At 48.2% G+C, this 25,010-nt stretch overlaps 1 protein-coding gene across 11 annotated transcripts in view; it reads left to right on the top strand.

The window, feature by feature from the left end:
• Positions 1-25,010, top strand: part of MSI2 (musashi RNA binding protein 2) — a 393,915-nt gene that overhangs the window by 134,495 nt on the left and 234,410 nt on the right. For all 11 annotated transcript variants that reach the window (XR_015244052.1, XR_015244053.1, XM_086686879.1 and 8 more), the window contains exon 6: positions 388-480. Coding sequence is in view for 9 of the 11 variants with exons in the window: in XM_086686879.1 (XP_086543005.1) it covers positions 388-480 (93 nt within the window). In the remaining 2 variants the exon portion in view is untranslated. The remainder of the gene's footprint in view (positions 1-387; positions 481-25,010) is intronic.

Genomic DNA, 25,010 nt, shown 5'->3' with positions numbered 1-25,010 from the left:
CAAAGTTTACGGCACTTTCTGGGCCACAGGTTTTTATGCACGTAATTCTGTTCACATGTCTCAGGTTCGAAATAGCTTTGAACATGCCGCTTTTCTCTTTGCGCTGGAAATCCGAATGAAGCTTCGTGTCATGGCCGAAGAGGTTCCAAAGTCCACTCTGTGTCTGTATGCAACTCAAGCTCGTAGATTGTGGGCTGAAGGCCTGAGAAATCCAGAGTGGCTATCTCCAGCATTCTGAGATGTCTGCAGGGCCCGCTCCGCGCAGCTCAAATTTATCTAGAATTGCCTTCCTAGAGAAACGTGCAAAGCGGCTTGTTTCAGCATCTTGGCGAGCGTTGCTTCAGATAACCTGGTTAACCCATGCCCTCCTCGTGTCGTTTCTTGCAGATGGTCACAAGAACAAAGAAAATATTCGTAGGCGGATTATCTGCGAACACGGTGGTGGAGGATGTAAAACAGTACTTTGAGCAGTTTGGCAAGGTAAGTGGTGCGTGGGGCTGGCTGCCGTGCCCTCCCTCCCCCCCCCCCCCTTTGCCACAGCTGCGTCCTCGAGAACCTTGTCCTTGAACTTGGTTGTCAAGATTTAAGTGAAATCTGTCAGGAGCTGACATGGAGGAGTCCGGCTTGTGGTCGGCACGGTGCCCCGCGTGCCTGCAGGAGCAGACAGACAGAGCAGCCTTTCAGTGGGGTTCTGCTGCCATTCGGTGACCACGTGGGGCCTGGGCTGGGAGCTGGTGGTGGCAGCGGCTGGGGAGGGATGCGGGGCCGTGACTCACAGGACAGGAGCTCCCACGGAAGCTGCTAGAGGCCTGTGAGTCGATGCTGGGCTTCCTTCTGTGCCTTTCTGGAAGATGCATTAAGAGAGGAAGCTCCCGGGGGCCTTTGGTGGCTGAACCTTCCCCTGTCAGATGCCCACGGAGACTCGGGAAAGATGCTTGGGACTGTACCTGTCAGAATGTATGTGAGACAGAAGTAAAATTATCCCCTGAGCTCTGCTGCTGGAACAGGCTGGGAGCAACACACAATCTTCCCAGTCAGTCAGGAAACGGAGGGTGAGAGTGTGTGGGTTATACAGAGTCAGACAGACAGACAGACGGGACATGTAACCATGGGTGATGTGCTTAATTCAGCCTCTTTTTGGTTGGCGGGGGAGCTGGGGCTTTGGAAAGTAACGTTGTTCCAGGGCTCCAGCATGGCAGCCTGTGGAGAGACTGGCCCTGCTGGCTTTGTGTGACACCCGTCCTCTGGCTGCTGTGTCCCAGGAGGCTGGCAGTGGCTGGGCTGGCCCTCTGCTTCCCTCATCTTTGAGCAGTCGTGGATGTTGTCCTGGGAGCCCGGGTGTGGGGTGGTCTGCACAGGCCTGTGTCCCCAGAGGACTGCGTCCCGAGAAGACACTGTGCACCTGTCCTAAGCGTTGTCACTCAGTTCCCCCTGTGCGGCTGTCGTGCTTGCCCTAGGTGGTATAAGGCACTGCCGACTGCCGACTGGTCCGAAGGTTCTGTGCTTTTATTTATTTGCCCAAGGCGATGGGCCGCTGTGACCCTGTCCCCAGGCGTGTCCTGTTGTGAGCTCTCGTCTCGGAGGAGTGCCGTGACTGCTATTTAGCCTCCAAAAGGAGATTTTCCTGCCTTTGGTAATAGTCAATTTCTGCATGGATGGGAGACACGCAACAAAGAGAAAGCAGCCTCCTCCGGGCTGGCCTTGCATTCAGAGTGGCACTTAACTGCCCTTCCAGGTCGGTTGTGAAAGACGCCGTCCCCGTGGCCCTGCCTCGCCTTGCCCGTTGGGGGCTGATTCATTCTGGCCGGTTTCAGAGAATAGCTGAGTGTGGTGGTGACCGTGTACTTTCTCTTCAAGACATATTTAAAGCGCCAGGGAGGCCGGGGGGGGTGGGGGGGGGGGTGGGAATTTGTGCCTTGCCCAGCCCCACCCTGCCTCTGGAGAGAGGTTGGAAGTAATTAAATGAGACAGGTCCAGCTTGGGCAATGGAAGGCTCGGGAGAGTGAGCCCCTTCGCTCCAGTTCTGCTGTTACAACCAGGCCCGTGGGGGGGGGGGGGGGTAGTGTTTGCAGACGTGTTTGCAGGCGGGGTTTCTTGCTTGAGCCATAACCTGCATTGGAATCTCGTGGGCCTGTTCGTGGGTGTCAGGGAAGCCGGTGCTGCCCAGATGGGCTGTGAGAGTTTCCCAAACAGGCCGGTACCTGCAACACCTCTCCGCACGTTCCCGCCTCCGGCTTCTCTCTCGCTTCCCCCTTTCTCTTCTGACTTTGTGCCTTTTTTCTTTAACACTTACCGGTTGGGACCAGTTTGCCAGCAGTGGGAGGCTCTGTGAGCTTTGGCCCGGCCCAGGGCAGCGACCACCCCTGCCCTGAGAACGGTTGTCCGTTGTCACGGAGGCGTTCACAGACCGTCTTCCCTGGCGTGGCCCGCACTGGGTCTGGAGCTGCTCAGTTCATTTTAGCAGTAACATTTGTAGAGTCCAGCAGGCTGTGTAAACTTATCAGGTGTGTCATTAAAGGACTAAGGAGACTTTTGAATGTCTCAGAACCGTAACGTTGTCTGTGCTCCTATTTTTGTAGCTTGTTTCATGCACATGCTCTGTGTATTATCTGGGTCTGTCTTCAGAGGGGTTTATTCCTCCTCTTGCTGGTGGCCGGTGTTATGTTTGTGGCCCCTTGGGCAGGGCCCACCCACCACCTCTCAGGATTCTGGTGTAATTCATCTAAATCCAGACTGATCCAAAGAGAAGAGACCCCGCCACTGGGCCTTAAGGCGCTAAGTAAATCCAGCGGCAAAGTGACAAAGTGACTCTACCTTTCGGTAGTTTATGTTCTGGGTGAAGAAAACAGAACACACACACACGCCTGTGTGAAGTAGACTCACACACTTGTGCACATTCCCGACCGTAAAGGGGTTTGGGGCTCTTTTTAGTTGGTTAACTGCGAGGTGTGGTGTTAGTGATTCCGTACTAAGTGTTGGGTGCTGGGTCAGGCCGTTGACTTATATTATCTCGTTGAATTCTTCTCTGGGAGGCTACCGTGGTCACCCTTGAAAGGCAGTGTGGGACGCAGACTTCCCCTCCAGGCCTGTCCGATAGCAGAACCTGAACTTTGGGTCCTGTTCCAACCTCGGATCAATCCGCAGGATGGACTTGGGGTGGGGAGGATGCAAAAGAAAGGAAAAGACCATGACCCCCTGTGGTCCCGGGACAGTGCTGGCAACTGGACATTTGTCGCCTGCTTTTACCTGCATGGTGGATTTTGGTGTCGTCCAGTCCTTTGATGAAGGTGAACAATAAGGGTCAGGGAGGTTGGGTCTCAATAAAGGTCGCCCAGGTAAGGCAGGATAGCAGCCAGAAGAAAAAAAAAAATCCCAAACACCCTACTTCCTCTTCTTCCATGTCCAGAACTTTCCATCCTCCCAGGCCTCCGTTCAGGATTTGCCACCCGCGTTTTAGGTTTCCCTCACTGTCATTCCTCACTCCTGTCACCCTTCCCATCGTGCCTGAGGTGGCAGCTGCTTCAACTGTTTATTTCAGGTGGCAGTCAAGATGGGTGAGACTGCTATCATGGGGCTGAGCTCAGGGAGTTTAAATATGTCATTACTGTAAGTAGAGTGGGTGCAGAACACCACACCGGGAGCTTTAAATAACTCAAATTGGAGGTTTGTAAACCCTTTTGTGCTTTTCTCCCACCCTCCTCCCAGAAATTTACCCCCACCCCCCTGGTTAGGGATGTCATTACTTGTTTATATTTAAGATGAGATTATGAAGGGTGGCCATTGGCATAAGGGTTCTGCTACCTTGGATGGCCATCCTCGCCCCCTGGGTAGCTGTTCTGATGGCTGTCATTAGAGAAAGGTAAAGGTAGAACTAGCCAAAGTGCTCATGGTGGGCCTGACTGTGCAGTGACCCCACTGTGACACCTTAACAGGCCATTTCTTTCCTGGCCTCAGGTTCTTATCTAAGGGAAGGAATTGGAAAACTTGTGAAGGGTCAGATAGTAGATATTTTTGGCTTTTGCAGAGCATAGGGTCTCTGTTATAAACATTTACTTCTGCTCTTGTGTGGAGAAAGCAGCCATAGCCAATCCATAATTGGATGTGGCTGTGTTCCAATAAAACTTTATTTATAAATACAGGCGGTGGGCCGCATTGGTCTCGTGGGTCGTAATTTGCCAACTCCTGAACTAGGTTATTCCTAAGGTTGGTTTCAAGCTTGCAAATTTAATAATCTAGAAAATGTGTTTAAATAAACATACGTAGGAGGGTATATGGGTAGATAGATATCTAAGGCATCTGTAGACCATAACTAAAGCAAGATATTCTCAATAGTACCAAGTGTGAGAGAGTAAGTGAAACAGTCATAACTGTGGTGGAGCTAATTTCTGGACTTCAAGTTGCAGGAACAGTGAAGGGATTCTCTATTTGGAAAAAGCTGCTATTTATAAACCGGAATCTTCATCCTATGAGTAAGATCTAGGGATCCGTAGAGTATTTCCAACTCCTTCTTACATGTGCTTGATCTAAATTAAACGAAGACTCAGAATTTGTGAAGTTCAGATTTTACTACAAGAGCTTCTTTTACTACAAGTTGATGTTTCTGACTTCAGGGGATGTGTACTTTGTGCTAAGCTGTTTGATGCCTTCTAAAATTCGATTCTCAAGGCTGTCCAAGCAAGAAAGATGGAATATCTATCACGCAGATGGCCACACTGGTGTTGAGAAAGGTCAGGGAGTCGTCTGAGATCACACAGTCCATGCTGGGGAGAGCCCAGACAGTCACTTTTGTACAACCTAGCCTCTTCTTTGCTGTTTGTAAGCCCCCCTCTCCTGCTTCACCACGAAGCAGCCTGTACTCGGAGGGAGCGGGTTTTGTCCATTTGTCAAGAATGTTGATGTGCAGCAATTTATTTCACTGCTTCAGGTTTCCTGGTGGACGTTATCTGTGCTCACGATTTCATATGTACAGGCATGATGTACACAGACTATTCCGGAAAGTGGCACATGAATGGTGCTCTCGCTGTGCACGTACAGACCCAGACAGTCGATCGCAGGGTTCTCCGCCATTCTGCCTGCATAGCCGTCCGGAAGAGCCCAGCTTGGTAATTAAAAAGCACTGGGATCAAAGAAGCCCCGAGTGTGCGGGCTTCCTCCTTCTCCCCTTTCGGCCCCTCCTTCAAGTACCGGTTTCTTAAATTCTCACTTATAGGATTTTGGAGATCAAAAAGAGGCCTTTAAACTTAATGAATTCTCGGCTTCGTCCCGGATGGAGCAGATCTGCACCTTTCAGCTGCTCACCTCGATGATAGGGCTGCTCGGTGCCGGGCTCGCTAGGTAATTCTCACTTTATGTAACTCCTGTGAAAGCCAAGCAGCCCGCATCTGGAGGCTTCCAATTATACTTCACATGGTGAACTGTGTAATTAGTTTGGAAGACTTACGCTCAGTCGTTGGTTTATCCTAATCGGCTTTGGCTTTCCCCACCAACAAAGTGAGCTTATTTTGCTAAGCCGAAGCGACTCTGCACCCTTTGTTCCAGCCTTTTATTGTCTGGTTCCTTTCATTCTGTTTTACTGCCAAAGTTCTGTTTCATTAGGCCTACAAGTCATTTCCAATTCAGTGGGCTGCTACAATCCGGCCTTTATCACTCGGAGGCCCCGGTTCCCATGTCCCTTCTGGGCCAGTGCCCGAGTTTGCGGTTTGACATGAGGGCTTTAACCCCTTCCTGGGCCAGCCCCTTGTTGTGGTGGATGGCCAGGAGAGGCCTTCAAGGAAACGGCGTGGAGACCTAGAGCCCTTCAGGCCCCGTCCGAGGGGAGCCCCACAGAAGCGAGGTGGAAGGGGGCCTTCGGTGTCCTTTTATTGGATCGGGGTTGTGTGTGGGCCTATGAGAGTGAACAGAGAACAGTGCTTGAAAGCTTTTGGAGAAAAAAAAAATTGAAAGCAAGAATGAATTGGCTTTTTAATACGATGAGATCTTTTCGTTTATCCCGCTTGTGTGTGGCATCGTCGGAGAGTGAGCTCTAAGGAAGGGTTTGACACCTATTATTTTCTAGCTCCGGGTTTTACGTGCAGGTGGGATGTTCACGGCCGCTGCTCAGATAGTCCTTTTGATACAGTATGTGTGAGGAGAGTTAAGATCTAGCATAAAAATATTATAAAGCCTTTGAAATTTGAAAGGCAAGAGATTTGTGAGAAAATAAATAAGCAACTTTACCATATTCCTGACGGTGGACTGTGATTCTGAGGTAATGTTTTATCACTTCCAAATGTGTGTTGTGGATAAATGGAGCTCCGTGCGGCGTGCGGTTCTCTCAGACCATGCCTGGAAAACAAAAGTCCCCGTGTGTCCTTTGTGGGCACCAAAGCTCCCAGGAGGCGTTTGTTTTCTGAAGTGGTTTGTCCGGGTGGACTCCTGGAAAGTGGCCGGCACGTCCCAGCCTCGCCTGTCCTCTGCTCGTCCTTGCTCTGGAGAGCCCTGAGGTTGCTCAGGCCTTCTTGAATTATGGCCGCGGAGTGGACCAGGAAGGGCCCCGTTTGCTCTCCCCTCCCTGGCCGGCCGTGCTGAAGGCTACTTTTGTGTTAAATTTTCTTCCTGTAATAACCCAGAACAAGGCCAACACTGTCCTCATGTTTTATTAATTCTCTGTCTGGTTTGTGTCAGTCTCTCCCTTCGGAAGTGTGTCATATGGGGGAGGGGACTTTATTTGCCCTCTGACCCCTGGCAGAGCTGCTGAGTGCAAAAAGTCGAAGTGAGCAAACAGGAGAACCGCCTTCGTCTGCCTGCCTCGGCTTCCTAGGCCAGGTGCCTGCAAGCAAACAGGCAGTAGCCACAAGTAATGTGATCCTTGGGCTGTGCAGGTAAACCCTCCTACCACACAAACAACTTTGTGTTTTCCTGATGAACTTTTTCCTCTGTGGCTAGATTGCTGCTGCAGCCAGTGGAAGGAGTTGAGTTAGAAACTGATTGGGCACTCCAACCTTGCCATCTGACTTCTAAATTCTTTCTTCCTTCCCTCCCTCCCTCCCTCCCTCCCTTCCTTCCTTCCCCCCCTCCTCCTTTCCTCCTTCCCTCCCTCCCTCTCTCTCTTTTTCTCTCTCTTAAAAAAGGGGCTCCTGAAATAGTAGGTTTCTAGGAAAACTTCACATTTCCTTTTTAGTGTATAAAATATAGCCAGCCGTTGTTGGGCAAATGCATCAGACAGACATTATTATTGCTGTGTTAACAGTGTTTTAAAATACACAAATAGAAAAACAGGATGCCTTCTGGGTAGCAAGCTGGGAAAACTTTGAGATTATGCTAATCAAATTCCATGGTTCATATGCGTAGTTAGGTAGAGCCACAAGGCCCGAGAACTTTCCGGCTTGGCTGTTTAACTGTGCTTCCCCTCTTGGTTCATCCTTACTGAATTTTCCTAGGGGGCCGGAGAAGGGGATGGCCAGGCGCCAGGGAGGCCCCGGGCAGGAAGGGGTTAATGAGCCCTGGATGGGGGCGGGGGGGGGGGGGGGCTGTGAAAGGGGAAGGGGTCTCAAGCACCTCCAGCAGCTCACCTTCCCGGAGCCCTCCTGGCAGCCTCTGAAGACGTCACTTACAATGGAGTTGTTAGCATGAGAAAGCAAGCCTTTCTCCCCCTGGACGCACTTCAGTGGGAATGGCAAGTGTCTGAGAAACCGTGGTTCAGGCTTGTGCCAGTGGGTGCAAGGAGTGGTTCTTATGGGAGAGAACGCTCAGTTCATTTAGACTTGGCATAGAAACCGCATTCCATTGTCTGGTGGAGTGAACATTGATATGGAGATTCCTGCCTACCCCCCACCCCGTCAATTGGATACCCCATTACATGGGTCGCGTATGCTTTTCTTTTCTCTTTCTTTCTCTTCTCCTTTTTTCCCCCCTTCTTTTGTCCTCTGAGAATTGGTCTCTCTGTAGAACGGCCGGATCTGTCAAGTTACCACCCTCTAAATTTTTACAGCTCTGTATGTTCAGACTTGGTGTTTGTGAATTAGCTAAAAGCGGGCTGCCAATCGGCACTTTATTTACATTCGAAGCCATAGGAGTGAGAGCCCCAGAAAAATGTTAATATGCAGAAAGAGGCAGAAGGGTTGAGTTTCTGACTGTTGCTAACCTCACCACTGCCTTTAAAACCAATCATGAGGCACACGGCTGATATTTAATAGCTTTTAGCTGATTATTTTTCTTCTCCTCCTCTTTCTTTTCTATCCAAGTTGACCTGGGTGTACTTGAGCGGAAATGAAGTCATCCAAATGCTGAATTAGAATAATCACAGGCCTCCAAGAATGAAATGGAAGCAGAGATTAAATGGTAGAGGGAAAGCTGGCATTAATAAGCACCGGGAAAACTTTGCATAAAATAAATAGATTTGATAGATTGAATTTGTATATCCTTGTCTCCATTTTTCTCCACTTGGTGTTGTCCTCCTAGAGTGGAGTTCCTGGCAAAGTGGGATTTGTTTCGCCATGAGCCCACATACCTTCCGCAGCCTGGGTGACGGTTCTTTCTTCTTCGTGGGGCGTTTGTGTGACAGGGAACGTTTCCAGGATGGAAGAATCTGGATGGAGGGGCGGTGACTGGGAAGGGTTGGTGATTACTTGTTGCGAGTGGGGGGTGGGAGGCCCGAGGCAGATGGAAGGCAACACAACACGCTGCAGGCAAACAATGAATATTGTTGACCTATCCCTGATGGTAGGGAGAAGAGCAGGGCTGGATAAAAGTAGGGTGACCAACTGTCCTGATTTGCCTAGGACACGAGTTTCCAGGAACCTAGGACATACAGACCAGAATGAGTTGGTCGCCCTGAATAAACGGGAGGCAGGCGAGAGAAGTGGAGACACTTGTCCTGAAACTCTTAAAGGGGCTGAAGCCTTCTTTGACCACCTGCAGGCAGATTTAAATATTCCTTCCTGTGTGTTCCAGAACGCTTACTTCAGACCCTTTTACAGTCTGCCTTTCCGATTTCACTAGGCCACTGCGGGCAGGAGCCAGCACAGGATCTGCAAGTTGTTAAACAAGCTGTTGGCCTGTGGAAGGCAGGACTCCCCCCCCTCCCCCCCCCTCCCCCCCCCCCCCCCCCCCGCCCCCGACAGACCCGCAGGCCTGGGGCAAGCGCTCCTAGTTGACTTGGAGTGTAGGACCCTTTGGGCTCCTACTTGGGGATTATTTCTCCGTCTCTTGAAAGTAAAAAATTCTGCCCCGTGTAGGGAAAAGTGAGTTCCTTGTAGTTAAAGAGCAAAATAAGGCATTCATTCGATTAAAAAACCCAGCAGAGTGGTTTGTTTACAGGAAGTCAGTTTTCAGGTGGTCTGTAGCAGAAGATGCAATTTGTGCCATCGGATTCGCTGTGAATTAGAGATTTTTGGTTGTTGAGGTTGCTCATGGTCTTTTATTTTATTTATTTAAAAATTTTTTAATGTTTATTTTTGAGAGAGAGAGACATGGTGCAAGTCCGGAAGAGACAGACAGAAAGGGAGACACAGAATCTGAAACAGGCTCCAGGCTCTGAGCTGTTAGCACAGAGCCCGAAGCGGGGCTCGAACTGGGGAACAGCAAGATCATGACCTGAGCTCAAGTCGGACGCTTAACCCCTTAACCGACTGAACCACCCAGCCCCCAGCCCCGCCCTCCCCGACCGTCTGTTATAATTGGCAGCGGAGATAAATATCTTCAGACTTGCTCATTGTTTGTAGAGTGTTAGTATTTGGAAAGAAATAAAACAGTTTAGGGGGCTTTTCACTTCAGGAAATCTAAATAAGATTATGGGATGACCAGAGGTGGCCTTCCTGGTCTGCTTCTCAGCTTTCTTAGGGAGGGGTGGAGGGCAGGGTGAGCACCACAGACACCTGCTGGAGGAGTTTGAGAGAGACTTGGCCGATTCGCTGATAGGGAAGAAATTTTTTTTTATTTTTATCTTTTAAAAAGACTACCCCCATTTCCCTCCTTGATATATGTGTTTTTGTAGCAAAAAAAGGAGGATCTCTTGGTGTCGTAGCTTTTCTTCGTTCCAGCGAAGTTGGCAGCTGTGCTCAGATCCCGAGATTCCTGTTTGTTGACAGCTTTCATGTGTCTTTTGACTTCTATCTGTCCAGACAGCCCCATGAGGTAGGACGATTTCATCGTTTTAAAGTTAGGAAAGGAATGGGGTGACTGGGTGGCTCAGTCGGTTGGGTGTCCGACTTCGGCTCAGGTCATGATCTCACAGCTCGTGGGTTCGAGCCCCGCGTCGGGCTCTGTGCTGACAGCTCGGAGCCTGGAGCCTGCTTTGGATTCTGTGTCTCTTCTCTCTCTGCCCCTCCCCTGCTCACGCTCTGTGTGTGTGTCTCTCAAAAATAAGTAAACACTTAAAAAAAAAATTAAAGTTAGGAAAGGAAGGTTGGGAGGGTGTAAATGACCTGCTCAGGACACCTCAGCTGGATTGCAGTAGGCCCAGGGTGCAGAGGTCCTGGGTTTGCTGTTCCACCTGGGTTTGCTGTTCCACCTGAGCCACTCACACTGGGCCGCCTGCCTCAGGTGTATGCAGTGCCCATGAGCAGCAGTGTGCAGTGCCATAGGATTACTGTGGCACACCTTCCAGGAAACTAGGACTTCATGGTTGTTTTGCTTTAAACATATTATATTAGAAGAAATATTATGGCACAGAATGCAAAATTTGCATAATTGTTTTTGAAAACCCGTGAGACTTGGAGACATTTCAGGATAGCTGCTGGCTTCATTAGCCTCTGTCCCCAGTCATTTGGGCTGTCCCCTAATTTACTTGACCATTAGGAATACTTGGGTAGAAACATTGAGAATTACTTCTGTTCAGCATAGGGGTTGGCATACTTTTTCTGTGAAGGGCCGGATAATAACTATTTTCGGTTTTGTGGCCCAGATGGTCTCTCACAGCCATTCAGCTCTGCCACTGTAGCGTGAATGACAGCAGCCATAGACAGTATGAAAACAAATGGCTGTGGCTGTGTTCCAATAAAACTTTATTTACAAAACCACAAGGCTGCTGGATTTGGCTCTCGGCCATAGTTTGCCGACCCCCTTGTTTAGCTTATTGCCTGATAATAAGGGCGGGGAATTTTTATACTCAGACTGTCCGATATAAAACTCAACTCACCCATTTATTAGCTCTGTAACCTTGGGCAGGTCATTTAATTTCTTTCTTCCTCAATTTCTTTATCTGTAGAATGGAAATCAGGATGGGACTTACCCTATAGGCCTGTTATGATGATTAAATGCACTAATACCTGTATTCTAAGTTCTTAGCATTCTGCCAGAAACAGACCTAAGTGCTTAATAAATGTTAGAAGTAGTAGCTGCTGTAAGTTTTTTTTTTTTTTTTTTTTTTTTTTAGAGAAAGATGTGTTCTGGGGCACCTGGGTGGCTCAGTTGGTTGAGCGTCTGACTTCAGCTCAGGTCATGATCTTGCGGTTTGTAGGTTCAAGCCCCCTGTCGGGCTCTGTGCTGACAGCTCGGAGCCTGCTTTGGATTCTGTGTCCCCTTCTATCTCTGCCCCTCCCCCACTTGTGCTCTGTCTCTTTCTGTCTATCAAAAATAAATGTAGAAAGATGTGTTCTGCTTCTTTTTTAATGTTTATTTAGTTTTGAGAGAGAGCGAGCGAGCGAGAGAGAGCAAGCAAGTGCACACAAGTTGGGGAGGGGCAGAGAGAGGGAGACAGAGGATCCAAAGCAGGCTGTGAGCTGACAGTGCAGAGCCTGATGTGGGGCTGGAACTCACGAACCGTGAGATCACGACCTCACGTCGCGTCCTTAACCGAAGTCAGGTGCTTAACCAACTGAGCCACCCAGGCACCCCTGGCTGCTGTAAATTTTATCCTCCGAGACCCAGATTCAGCCTCTGGAATTGCCTTTCCTGTTCTATCCTGCAGTAGCCCTGACTTGATGTGCGCGCGCGCACACACACGTGTGTGCGTACACGCGCGCGCGCGCACACACACACACACACACACACACACACACACACACGCATGCGCGCGCGCCTGCGCACTCCACGGGCTCTTCCATCTTTCCTCTGGGTGGGCCTACCACTCAGTTCGTCCCCCCTCCTTATGGGTCACACAGATTGAGGAGTCTTTCCTGGGTCCTCCCAGCCTAAAGGTGGAGATTCAGTGTCTTGTCGTTTTCTGCGGCGTGCGCCTCCACTTTGGTCCGGCTACCCGGATGCTTCCAGTTTGTGGAATTGACTTCGAGTTGTTCTGGCCTTGATGGAAAACACGTTGAACTGATTTGGGCCAAAGGAGAGTTCTTCTGGTTGGACCCTGCTGATGAACTCTTTAAACTTGTTTGAAGAATTAAACTCGTGGTGGGGGTAGGAGATACTGTCTGGAAATTGTCCCAGTGTCATTTGGCTGATGTTTGTTAAGAATATATTTATATATATTGATTCGCTAATCTGTTTATTGAGTTTATTTAGCCTCTTGAGAGAGCTTTTCACATCCTCATTTAAGTTTTCTTTCCTTTTCCTTTACATGTGATTCTAATAAGCTTGGTTTTCTGGTTTTGAATTTATCGCAATTATTAAAGGGTAGGAAGATGTTAATAAACTCAGTGTAAAGAGGAGGGGAAAAAAACCCTATAAAAACAAACAAGACTTCGATCTTTAAAAGTACCACGTTGTGGGACCATTTAGTGCATGGAAATAGCCATCCTTCCTCATTAGGTCCAGAAGGCATCTTGTCTGGAGCCTCGTGCATCATTCACTGTTCATTGATTCATTCACCAGATCTTGATTATCTTCCGAATTGCAGGCACTGAGCTAGGAGCCAAGGGCGCATCGGTGAATGAAACAGACAAGATTCCCTGCTCACGTGTCACTTAAGTTTTAGGATGGGGTCGGGGAGGACCAGCCAAGAGCAAACAAGTAAATAATAAAAATAATGACAGATTGTCTCTTAAGGAAAACAAACCAACAACTGAGCGAACCCATAATGGGAATCTTGGTTTATCAAGACAAGAGTCAAACACGTGTACCCTCTTTGCCCCGAGTAGACGGTCCACTGCACCAGGGTAGAGCTGGGTCTGTTGACTCGCCGTGTGGCCCCAGGACTGGCCCGGTGCCTGGGGGGTAGTTAGTGCTCAGCAAACAGTGGCAGAATGAATGGCCCCTCTGTATCAGAAGGCAGAGCTGTGCCACTCATGAGAGAAGGAGTTTCACATGGTGGAATTAGTTTTTCTTTTTAAAAACGAGGCTTTAAGGGATATAGAATATATCCTGTTATCTGAGTATATACAGAATATATTCTGTTATCTGGAACATTTCTTTATGTGGAATCCATCACTCCCCTGAACCCGGGATAAAGGAGCTATTTATTTATTTATTTATTTATTTATTTATTTATTTATAAGATTTTAGTTATTTATTTTTGAAAGATTTTATTTTTAAGCAATCTCTGCATTCAACATGAGGCCCGAACCTACAACCCTGAGATCAAGAGTCGCACACTTCACCGACCGAGCCGGCCAGGCAGGTGCCCCTTAAAAATATTTTAGTTTTAAGTAATCGCTCCACCCAACGTGAGGCTCCAATGCACAGCCCCAAGATAAAGGGCAGCATGCTGTATTGACTGAGCCAGCCAGGCCCCTAAATGAGCTATGTCTACCCTGCAGTAAAAGTTTAATGGAACTGAAGGGGCTTTCCGGACAGGGCGGACCTGGCCAGCGTGGCCTTTCACGGAGCAGGTAGCTTTTCAGGTGGATCTTGGTGTAGAGGGTAGACACCCAGCTGCCCTGGGAAAGGGATGGATGAGAGAAGGGTAAGAATGGGATGTATCTTTTCGTGTCTCACCGTCTCCCCTGTTCTTCTATCTTTGCTCTTAGACAAGCAGTGGAGCTGCTGAGCGGGAGGTATCAGGTCGGGTCTGAGGTGGGATTCGTGTTGGCTCTTAGGTGCGTAGGGCTTCCTGGGGTGGGGGCACTAGGTTAGCGCTGGGCAGTTTCTTCCCCAACTTGTCATTTTGTGATCATCCAGGCTGGGTGGTAGAAACAGCTCCATCACTGTTAAGCCGAAGCACAGACATCTCTGATGTTGGGAAATCTGGCTGTGGACAGAGAGAACTCGTTTGTGGGTACCTTTTTTCCCCCTCTCGAAAGAACAGGGGGATGCCATTGGCAGTTATTGCCAGGCTCTTGGAAATTGTCTGGGTCGTGTGGGATGGAGTTGAGTGATTCTGGACTTTGGACTCAGGTAGACCTGAACTTGATTCTGGAGGCCACCACTGGCTGTTAGCCTTGGGCTAGTGATTTTGCTCTGTGGAGCCTCATTTCTTGTCTGTGAAGTGGGCATACAATTTTATTTACAGGGGCGCCGTGAGAATAAAAAGAGACAGGTTTGCCCGGTGTCTGTCACGTGGGTGCTCAGTAATAGTGTCCCCTCCCTGCGTGCATCCCTCCCCCCCCCCCCCCACACACACATACACCCTGTGTATCTGAAGTCCGAAACTGCTAACTTACGCCAGATTTGTCCTCCTATAAATTCCCTACGGTAATCTGTATGATGACCTTCCTAATGTGCTCAACGGATGGTTTTGAGTTTCTTTTATTTGTTATAAGTTTATTTTGAGAGAGAGAGAGAGAGAGAGAGAGAGAGAGAGAGAGAGAGAGAAGGGAAGGGCAGAAAGAAAGGGAGAGAGAAAGAGAGAGAGAGAATCCCAAGCAGGCTCGTTACTGTCAGCACAGAGCCCAGTGTGGTGCTTGGACTCACGAATCGTTGAGATCATGACCTGAGCCAAAATCAAGAGTTGTATGCTTAACTGACAGAGCCACCCAAGTGCCCCTGGTTTTGAGTTTCTCAAGGACTTGTTTCTGGCTCCTCCCAGTGTCTGCCCCATGCCTCTGTAACCATCAGTTCTGTGACAAATCCTGAACCAAAGAAGTCCTGCCTCTAAGATCTTGCTAGATTTAGCCCAGCTGGAGCTACTGTTGGGGGAGGCCAATGGGAGGATTTGGCTTTTTTTCCTCTTATGCTAATGAAGTGAATATGGCAAGGAGTCACAATATTTTCTTTCCAGGCAAAGAAATGTTGTTGTAGGAGAAACAGCAGGCCGGGGAAGCAAATGCGATCTTCCTGGATTCTCTCAAGGGAGGAATAGGACAAATTGTCAGCTTCTGTTGAGAAGATAATGCTCTCACTATGATAAATGCCAAGTTTCTATTGAAAACCACCACCTTAATGGTGGCGTCCCCAAGTACTCGGAGCATGCCTGGCAACAGAGGCTGGTGATGCAGGAGAGCAGATATTTGTAGGGGGTTTGTTTGTTTGCAATGAGAAATCAGTTTAAAGCAAATGAGACAGCGCATTACACATGTTCTTTTAAGGCAGCTTTATGGAGCTAACTGGAGCGCTCCGGTGCGGCCTGCACTTAAAACACACCTATGGGGAGACTTCCACCCTCAATAAATATTTCTTGCATATGACTCAGATTAAAGGAGCACATGGGACTGGAAAGCCGCCTAAAATAATTTCCCCTCCCATAGGAAGTAGCCGCCGTAATTCACTTGCAAGTTATTTCAAAAGGCCTGTTTGATAGAAATTTCTGCCTTCTCGTGAACTGGGATTTTTTCTCGCGCTGTCTGTCTGTAACATCCCTTCTCCACAAGGGCAAGTCTGGTCGTATTTAATGGAACGCCGCTCCCTTGAAGGGCTTCTCACTTTTTGGTTGCCTTGTGAGGGGTGCTTTATGCTGATTCCTCTTCGTCTCTTCGTGGTAACTGGTCTGCCTTGTAGGCCTGTGCTCAGAGAGACCTTCGTGTTGTGGGGCCGGGGCTTCCTGGATGGCTGAACAATACATTCAGGAGCGCTAAGGATGCAGAGGCAGGGTGGGCTGGGGACCGTGGAGCCAGCTGGAGGGGGAGGAAAGAGGGCTCCATCAGCTGTTACTGAAAAGTCCTGAGGTCGTCCCTGCTTGTCCACCTGAGGCGGTGGTGATGCGGTGAAGGGAGGCCGGGAGCCTGCCAACCATCACTGACGTGTAGGGATGGTGATGGCCGCTGTTGCACTACTCTGTGCCTCCCATGCTTGACAGAGGCCATCTTGCCTGTTCCCCGACAACGGCCTTTGAAGGTGGATCATGTCTTCATTTGCCTCAACATCAACCTGAGTGTTGACCTTGAAAAGGTGCTTGACCGACATTCCGGGTTCCATCAGAGTTGGCATGGAGGGGAGGGAGTTGCCCACAGCGTGTCTTATCCCGGATACGGCAGCCCTAACCGGGCCCGCTTTGGAAAGAAACAAATGGCGAATGCTCATGTCAATAGACCTTGAAATAGTGAGTTTGACTTTGTCATCAGCTGGAGAGCAGAGAGGGAGGCAGAGTTCAAATCAGATGTCTGCATTCTCCTTGCCCAAATATATTCACTGGTGAGGACATGCCCTGGGATTTTAAAGACTCTTCTCTTTTTGCCAAGTTCGCAGTTCCTCTCTGATATCTTATTCCCTCAACCCCACCAGAAACTACAAGCCAAGATAGTTTGTTTGACCCATGGGTGGGGCAGTGGACACTATTTTTTCAGTGCTGGAGTACTCCAGAGAACATTAGTCAGGCTGTCTCAGTTATATTCAGTCTCAATATTGCTTCCCAGATGCATTTAACCCGGGCCCTGCTGGTGAATGGATTTGGCAGCCCAAGGAAATTGACAAAGATGACTCCTCAGATGCACCTAGGACAAAATGATGGTTGAAGTTGGTGGTTTTCTGCAAAACCCAGAGCTTGTAACCTCGGGAGGGAAAGTTTGTATAAAGTGTTCTAAATCAAGAGTGTTCATTCCAGATACCTTTTTTTTTTTTTTTAAGGCACCGAAAAGAAAGACCATTTTTATATGTGTCTTGCTATGTCATTTTTATACGAGTCCTTCGGTCTCAAGCAATCATAGTCACAGTTTCTTATTCATATTCTCATTCCTGGTACCACGCTTATGCAGAAGAGGGGTTGACAAATTGTAAGGGCCAGATAGTAAATATTTTAGAATCTGTGGGCCATATGGCCTCTGTCCCAACTACTCAGTTCTGCCATTGTAGCGCAGAAGCAGCCACAGACAACATGTAAATGAGGGAGTGTTGGCTGTGTTCCAATAAAACTTTATTTACAAAAACAGGCAGGGGGGCTGGGTTTGGCTCATGGGCCGTAAGTCGCTGTCTCCCGCTGTACACATTCCCAGGCTCTAGCTTGAATCACACAGAAAGTGAGGATTCCATATGACTGTGGATATGTTTAGGGTCAGTCATAAACTGATTTAGATACTCCTTCGGAAGAACGGCCCTTTCAGTGTAGACGTGCATCAGAAAGGTATATGGTGTGGTGTCATGCCCGCCCTCCTGTCCATTTAGAAAAGTTCTTCAAAGGAAGTAGCCACAAACATATGGTCAATCAAAGAGGGTCGACACACCAGGAACATTATGGTGGACAGGCAAGGAGTGATCCTGGGGTCTTGCTTTTTCTTGGGTGGTGGGTGTTGCTGCTCAGTGCTCTGTGAGGCTGTGACAGCCGCAGGCTGGAGGATTCCATCTGCGTGTGAAAAGGCCTGCTCATCTCGTACTGCTTGTCCGACCACATTCCTGAATGTGGAAGGTCAAAATGGAAACTTGCCTTCAGCTTCATGGTGCAGATCCTTTACTCTGCTAACTCACGTCCGTGAGCCGAGAATTTGGCTATAATCATTTTTCTAACAGAAGAAAAAACCTGCATCCATGTGGATTTATTTGCACTCCTTAGCTCTGTAAAAACCCCGCGACATGGACATGTCGATGAAAATGTGGAAATTAACACTTGGAAATTTTTAGATAAGACCTGCTTTGAAATTTCAGCTAAACATTCGGGCACTAAAAAGAGCTATATATTTATACCTGAAAAACTCAATTTGATGTAAGCTGCTTCTTTCTCCATTGTGGTCACGTGGGCTGAGTTTCTTGGTATGAAATGTAATTTACACAAATTAGTCCAAGGCAGGTAGAGTGTGAAATTAAATTGATGCCTTGATTTCTGTATTCTCTCATAAGTGTTTCTCTGAAAATTTGTCGTTTCTGTCCTAGGAACTTTGAAGTATGGGTTGTTGTTTTTTTAACAGAGCAGAGAAGTTCTTATTGGCCAAGGACATGAAACAACCTTAATTACAGGGTAGAGAGGCATGTTTCATTTTGTTTTGTGGCTAAATATTAGAGTGAGCCCAAATTGGGCTACTAATAGATGTAGAGAGCTCAGATTTAACATGCCTGTTACATTTTTCAACTACCTCGACCAATCCATTGAATTTCTTTCACTGTGACTAGACTAGTTTGCTCTAAGCCATGTGGATGTGGAAGGGGTGTTGGAGACCCTTTAACGGATGAGAAAACTAAAGCTCCAGAGTAACATTGGGACCTTGGTCATGTCACCCCGGGGCACCCTGGGTCCTGGCTGGCCTGCCTTGTGCCACTGAGGCCCAGCTGCTGCCCCTCTTCGTGGGGCAATTGTCAGTATTTGGTGTTCTTGCCTCAGCAGCAAGAATGAGTCAGGTATGAGGTGTCTGGTTCAACTTTGACCAAGAGGAAGGAGAATCGCCATGTGTTCAGAAGTAATCCCCGAGGCCAGCTGAGGGGCCTCATTAGAACATTTGAACAAAGGCCAGAATGATTTGGCTTTACCTCCACAGCAGCACGTCGGCCCTCCAGGACTGAGCCCGCCTGCGAAGTCTTCAGGTGGTTCCGTCGACCACCCTCGGCTGACAAGGGTCTAGGATGTCTGTGCTTGCTTTCTGCTGGAAGAGTAGCCCTCAGCAAGGTAGACCGGGGTCGGCCCTGCTGACTTTGGAGTGAATCATTTCTGCCAAATAACTAGTGGCTGATGCTCGGGGCACTCCGGAAAATGAATTATGGGCTCTCATGATTTTTATTTGTCCATGGTGGCATGGGTGGTATTTATCTCTCTTGTCCCCGCTCTCCCCCCGCTTCCAGAGCCTTTGTCTCCATCTGAGTCAGCATGACATGGTTTGAAAATTGCCTGTTTGCCTTTTAATGATGATTAATGTCCATAGCCATGTTTCAAATTTAGGATCTCTTGAAGAGTCTCCGAGACCGTTACCAAGAGCAACCTGCTGAGGGAGTTGAATGTGCAGAGCGCGGTAATTCTGCCTGGGTTAGAAGCCTCCTCGATTTCTCCATCTTCCCTGCAGCACCTCGTGGACCCTTCTTGGGTCTTGGGCGCAAGGAGCCGAGAGTGGGAGCGGGGTGGGCAGGCCCCCGGCCGGTTTGCTGAACCTACCCTCCTGGTCACATTGGGTTGGCGCCTGTCCGTGGGGTATCTGGAAGGGCCACTTCCTCTTGCCCCTCCCTGCCACCCTGCCCCCAAATCAGAGAGGCCAACGAGGAGCTAAATTTCCTCCACAGCAGGTGCCTGTCATCTATCTGAAGATAGTTGCCAACATCTGGTACAATTGCCTCCGCAAACGCAGTAACAAGGCGGCCTGCAGTTCAGTCGCGGGAGCGAGCGGCGCGGCTTTAATGATAACAAGCTGTCGGCCTCCCCTCTGAGATGAATCCACCTCACAGATGTTTGTCTAGTTTTGGCAATCGTATCGCACTATAGCTTTGGTGATTATGCTCCACTGGAGACTATTACAATAAAAGAAGTTTGAACTTGTTCCATTTTTACATCCCACCCCCCTCTCCCCTGTTCTGAGGTATAATTTATATCGGTGGCTGTAATATTGGTTCCATTACTGAGGCCTCTTTACTTTTTATGATGTCGGTGGGGCTGCAGCTTATAGCCTGGCTTCCTCTACAGGTTAATGTGTTTTCGTTACATCCACGCTTCTAATGTCCGCACCTTAATGGCCCCGAGGCGGCCCTTCTCACCTTCTGTTGGAGGGCATGTGGACGCGTGATTGCTTTGACTTGCTATCTCCACTCACGTGTCTACGTGGGGAGTGGACATGGGTCACGTGGGAGGCTTGGTGCACATACAGGACAGTGAATGGATGCGAAGGAGAGGCTGCAGTGGGAGACAAGGCCCAGACACATAGAACCTTCTAGATTCTTGTTGGCTTTCCTCTCGCCTCTCCTTCCGCATTCATTCCTCTTCTGTCCCTGTAAGAAGGTACAATGCGCTTTTACTAAAACAAGCAATTCACGAAATAAATACAACAAATAAAAAATCACAAGTTGGCGAAATGGCGTTTGGAGGCCTGTTGGGCAGTTACCGCTGCGGTGTTCCAGATTTTGGGCTTTACTGTTACACGCACAGTGGCTTGGCTTAATAATTAATACGATTTAATATTAGACGTATTTACTACTAGAGCTCTGTATACGAAAGCCGGAAGGAACAACCAAGGTCAGATTTAGTGATAGCAGATACTACGGATTTTTATTAACAGCTATCATTAATTGGGTCTTGGCTGTGTACTAGTCACTACGCTGATTGCTTTTATTAATATATAAATATATAATTCCTACACTACTCCTGCCACACAGGCATTCTTACTTCCACTGTCACAAATGAGGAAAATGAGGCTCAGCGGCATGAGGGTACATGCTCAATAGCACAAAGAGGCCAGGGGACAAAGGAAGCTCCTGGTCTAGGGCCAGCCCACTCCAGGCCCATGCTCATCCTCCTGTGGTCACTGTCATCATTAAAGTTGCTTGCTGCCTGAATTGATGTCGTGGAAAGATCTGCCCATCTGAGAGGCAGTGCATTGTATAAATGGGTACAGGATAAATCACCATCATCTCTTGACATTCAAGCCTTTTTTCGTTTTAATTTGGGTATCACTTTGTCAAAGATTAGGAAACATAAATTTGGCAAGGTGTTATTTTTGGCCTTGGGCTTACAATGGGTGAGTCAGCCTGGCTGTGGACGTATCATTGGTGGCAGGACACCACGTGTTTGTGTCCTCAGCCAGAAATAGATATTGGTGTCTGTGCCGGTGACACCTGCACTGGGCATTTGTGTAGGAGCTTTCTATGAGGCACCTCTGGATGGGACACTGTTCTGTAAACAGTTCTTTAACTGTGTGGGTTTGAGTCCAATAGGGAGAGAGAGAAGACTTACCCTGAAAAATTAAAATAGACTGATCTTTTGCGACGTATACCGAAATAAAAACCATTGGGTGACTCATGGAAAATAATGGCTCCCAGAAATGGCTAATAGCATGGAACTTGAAATCCAGCAGATTACTGAAGACTTGAGGACATTGTCTTTGCCATCAGAGTTGGCTTCTTAAGTATATGCTTTTAACCTGGGCCATGCAAGGTAATAGAAAAAGCTCCGTACAGAAATTTGAAAAACCTACGTACTAGTCCTTTCTGTGATCTTGGGTGGCATTTACCTTCTCTGGGCCTTGGCTGTCTCTTCTATAAAGTTTGTACCGAATGACATTTTGAATCTGTTCCGGCCCTAGAGTCGTGTTCTGTTGGCTGGGACCTACCTGTGACTCCCCACAGTTGAAGTATCTGTTTTATGCGTGACCATTACTGGCTTCCTTCTGTGTCTAATCTAGATCCACGTTGTCCGAAGTCAGGTCAAATCAAGCAGAACTGACCATTGAGGGTAGTTTGTTAACTTGGCACCCTTTCTTCCTCGACTTCCCTCCCTCAGCACCGCTCACCTGTGCCCAGGCGTCAACTGTCAAATTTTTCATACCCATCCGGTGGTCTCTGTCCTCTTCTGCCTGTCCTGCCACCCCAAATTCGCTCCTCCTCTGCAATGCTAGAGCCAAACCACTAAACTGCAGCAAAGGCATGTGGTGTGGCTTTTTCCAGTTTTTTCTCTCTTGCGGTAGTTACAATATTATTAAAAATCCATTAAATTTTAATGTACCCTATAAAATATGTGCTCTTGTGAAAGCAAGCACAGATAATTATTTCTGATGAATAAACCAAGAGGACAAGTATGTATGAAGTTCATGCAGCAGCATTCAATTTCTATTATATACATCTCCTGCAGGGGCAATCATTGTGATGTTCCAGCTGGTTGTGTCGAGGGCCAGTTCTTCTCGCAGATCCTTCGGGGCAACGTGAACCCTGAACTATCCGGAATGTTCTCAAAGCTCGTTTTTCCATGGAATGAAAGCCATGTGTGGTACCGTCTTCTGTGAAACTCTTCAGACCAAAAAATGAGGACTAAGTGATTCAGGAGGAGAAAAATCGCGTCCCTCTAGTGCAGCTGGTAGCTTTGTGAGATGAAGATCAAAGTCAGACGTACATTTGAAGTTCTTCTACTCCGTGGCTCCATGCTCTTGAGCTGGTCTCTTAGCTTCTCTGGGCATTTGTTTCCTATCTGAGGGATGATAGATAGCTCGGTGTGCCTTGGAGCTCTGGCTTGTAGTTTCTCCTTTCCGTCTGCGTTCTGCTTCTGAGCATCCTTTGAAACTTTTTCATGACTCCAGAAGTGGGAAGGCAGAGCTGCCTCCTGGCTTCCTGGAGTCCATATGGTGTGAGGCTTGGGATCTGTTAACACAATCACTTGAAGGAGGGTTACCGCCTCCAGGTTCTGGGTCTCCTGATATGCTCTAGAGGTGGGGGCTTCCGTGTTATTTTGCAAGGGTTACCCTGTCACGTGGATGGAAATGCTTCCTGTGGGGACAGTGGTAGACAGCCGGCCCTGCCTCTGGCCCCTGTCCGTGCCCAGTGACTCCAAGGTCAGTGGTAGAGTCCTGTGCTTAGAGGTGAGGAGGCTGAGAACCAAGAGGGTGGGGCTGCCCAGGCTGCCCCTGCCCCCTCCAGGGAGCCTCTGGGATGTGTTTGCAGCTGCATCTGGAAACTGACACCTGCTCTTTGCAATTTAATGAGGCCCAACTCCTGATCTTTAGCTAGGCCCATTTCCTTCCTGGGGCAGGGTTAGTCATGCACCCGGATCCCGCCCTGTAGGAGGTGGGGCAAGAAAGCACTTGCAAAAAGGTTTGAAATCACTGCTGGCTTCTGCAAGCATCTCTTCCCAGGGCAGCAGAGTTGCATTACCCTGACATCCAATCCCATTCAGCATCCTGAAGATGGGAGAGCTAGGGTTATAGTTGGATCATAAGGAGGGGTTCTGGAATATTCCAGAACAAAAGTTGGGGATCAGCTGCTGGGATCAGTAGTGAGGCAAGTACAACACTTTGCACAGAATTGGGTGATGTGTAAATGAGGGAAACTTATTATTTTTTTTAATTTTAAACTTTTATGTATTTTTGAGAGAGAGAGAGAGAATGAGAAAATGAGCAAGGGTGGGGCAGAGAGAGGGAGAGAGAGAATCCCAAACAGGCTCCATACTGTCAGCACAGAGCCCAGTGTGGGGCTTGAACCCCCGATACCTGAGATCATGACCTTGAGCTGAAGTCGGACACTGAACTGACTGAGCCGCCCAGGAGCCTCAGAAGGAAATATATTTTTAACACTGTTATGATTTTGTTTAAAAACAAAAGGCACGCTAGAAAAAAATTAAACACAGGAATAAGCAAAGAACTAAAGATGCCTTTCATATTTCACTGACCTGCAATAACTCATAGTAATGTATTGGTACAACTTTCCAGAGGTCTGTCTGCACAAGCATAAATGTGGTGTGTGCACGTTTATATACATGGGGTAGAATGTGTTAGTTGCTGGACTACTTTTACCGTTCAACCACATGCAGGGCCACCTTTCTGTGTCACTGTATTCTGTGTGATCATATTCGATGCTTGCTGTGATTGATTTACTCAAACCCTTAGGAACATTGTAGGTTGTTTTCCGTATCATTGTCTTTTTTTTTTTATCTTTGTTTTTGAGAGAGAGTGGGGGAGGGGCAGAGAAAGGGAGAGACGAGAGAGAATCCCAAGCAGGCTCTGAGCTGTCAGTGCAGAGCCCAGCACGGGGCTCAAACTCACAAACTGTGAGATCATGACCTGAGTGAAACCAAGAGTCAGACGCTGACTGAGCCACCCAGGTGCCCCTTTATCATTGTCTTTATTGGGTCTTCTAACCAGTTCTGTCTGGACTGCCCTTGTGAATGCATTTCTGTGCTCTGTGCACTATACTCTTGATCCAGCCATTCCACTCTTAGGAATTGGCAGTAGGGAGATAATAATATGTTATACGATTTGCTCTTTGCTACCAAACTGCCCCCACCCAGGGAGGTTGTCCTAATTTGCATTTCTATCAGGGAAAGGTGATGTAAGTGTGATCCCAAGCTTCAGCGCTCCAAATTTTGTGCCCCAAATTTGCATATCTCTGAAATTTCTCCTTTGGAACATTAAAAAATATATATACCGAAGAGCCATCTGTTTCACTGTGACTTTTAGATGCTTTACACTGCTTGTCTGTTTCCGGCTGATTGGGGAGGTCTTGCATTACTTCGACCAAGGGTGACACATTGAGAGTGTTTCAGGACAGAGCCGGCGTGGAGTTTGTGTTTTCAGGCTGTTATCGTGAAACAAAAATGGCGGCAGATAAAACGTTTTCAAGTGGGTATGTTCAGTTGTGACTTTCAGTGGATTTTTGATCATTGTTCCTAGCCTCATACCTGTTTTGTCCTAGAAAGGATGTAACTGAAGACAAATGGGGACTTTTTTCCTTCGCATAATACATTTGGCAATTACATCCTGCCTTGTGAAAGCATTCCCATTGTTATTTAAATGCTGCATTGGTCTTTAAGATAAAGATTCAGCTTGTTACCTGTGTTTATCTTTTCCTTCCAGCTCAGTGGGGACTGCAGACTGCTGCTTTTGTGTGCGTCCCCATGGCCTGGGTACAGTGCCTTGCACTCAGTAGACGCCCAGTGGGTGTTTTGTGACTTTACTTGAATCACGGAGTTTTGACATTGGCAGGTCTCTGAGAGTCCAGTTTTCCCCCACTGTAGACGTGTTTTTGATCTATTGCCTATTTTAATTGATTTCTTTTGTTCAGTAAATAGTGGTCAGATCCTTTGACATACCAGGTGCCGAGGTGACTGCTCTGTGACAGGGTCCCCGCCCTCATGGGAGCTGTAGACTGAGCAGAATGGGGTTCAAGACGGCCTCAAAAGGGCCATACAGGGGCCGAGGAGCGCAGGCCTGGGGTGCATGCTGCCT

The sequence above is a fragment of the Puma concolor genome, chromosome E1, assembly GCF_028749965.1.
Source record: "Puma concolor isolate L17-30 chromosome E1, mPumCon1.1.hap2, whole genome shotgun sequence".
Taxonomy (NCBI): domain Eukaryota; kingdom Metazoa; phylum Chordata; class Mammalia; order Carnivora; family Felidae; genus Puma; species Puma concolor.
The sequence above is the reverse complement of the archived record's forward strand: the minus strand, read 5'-3'. Positions and strand labels throughout refer to the sequence as shown.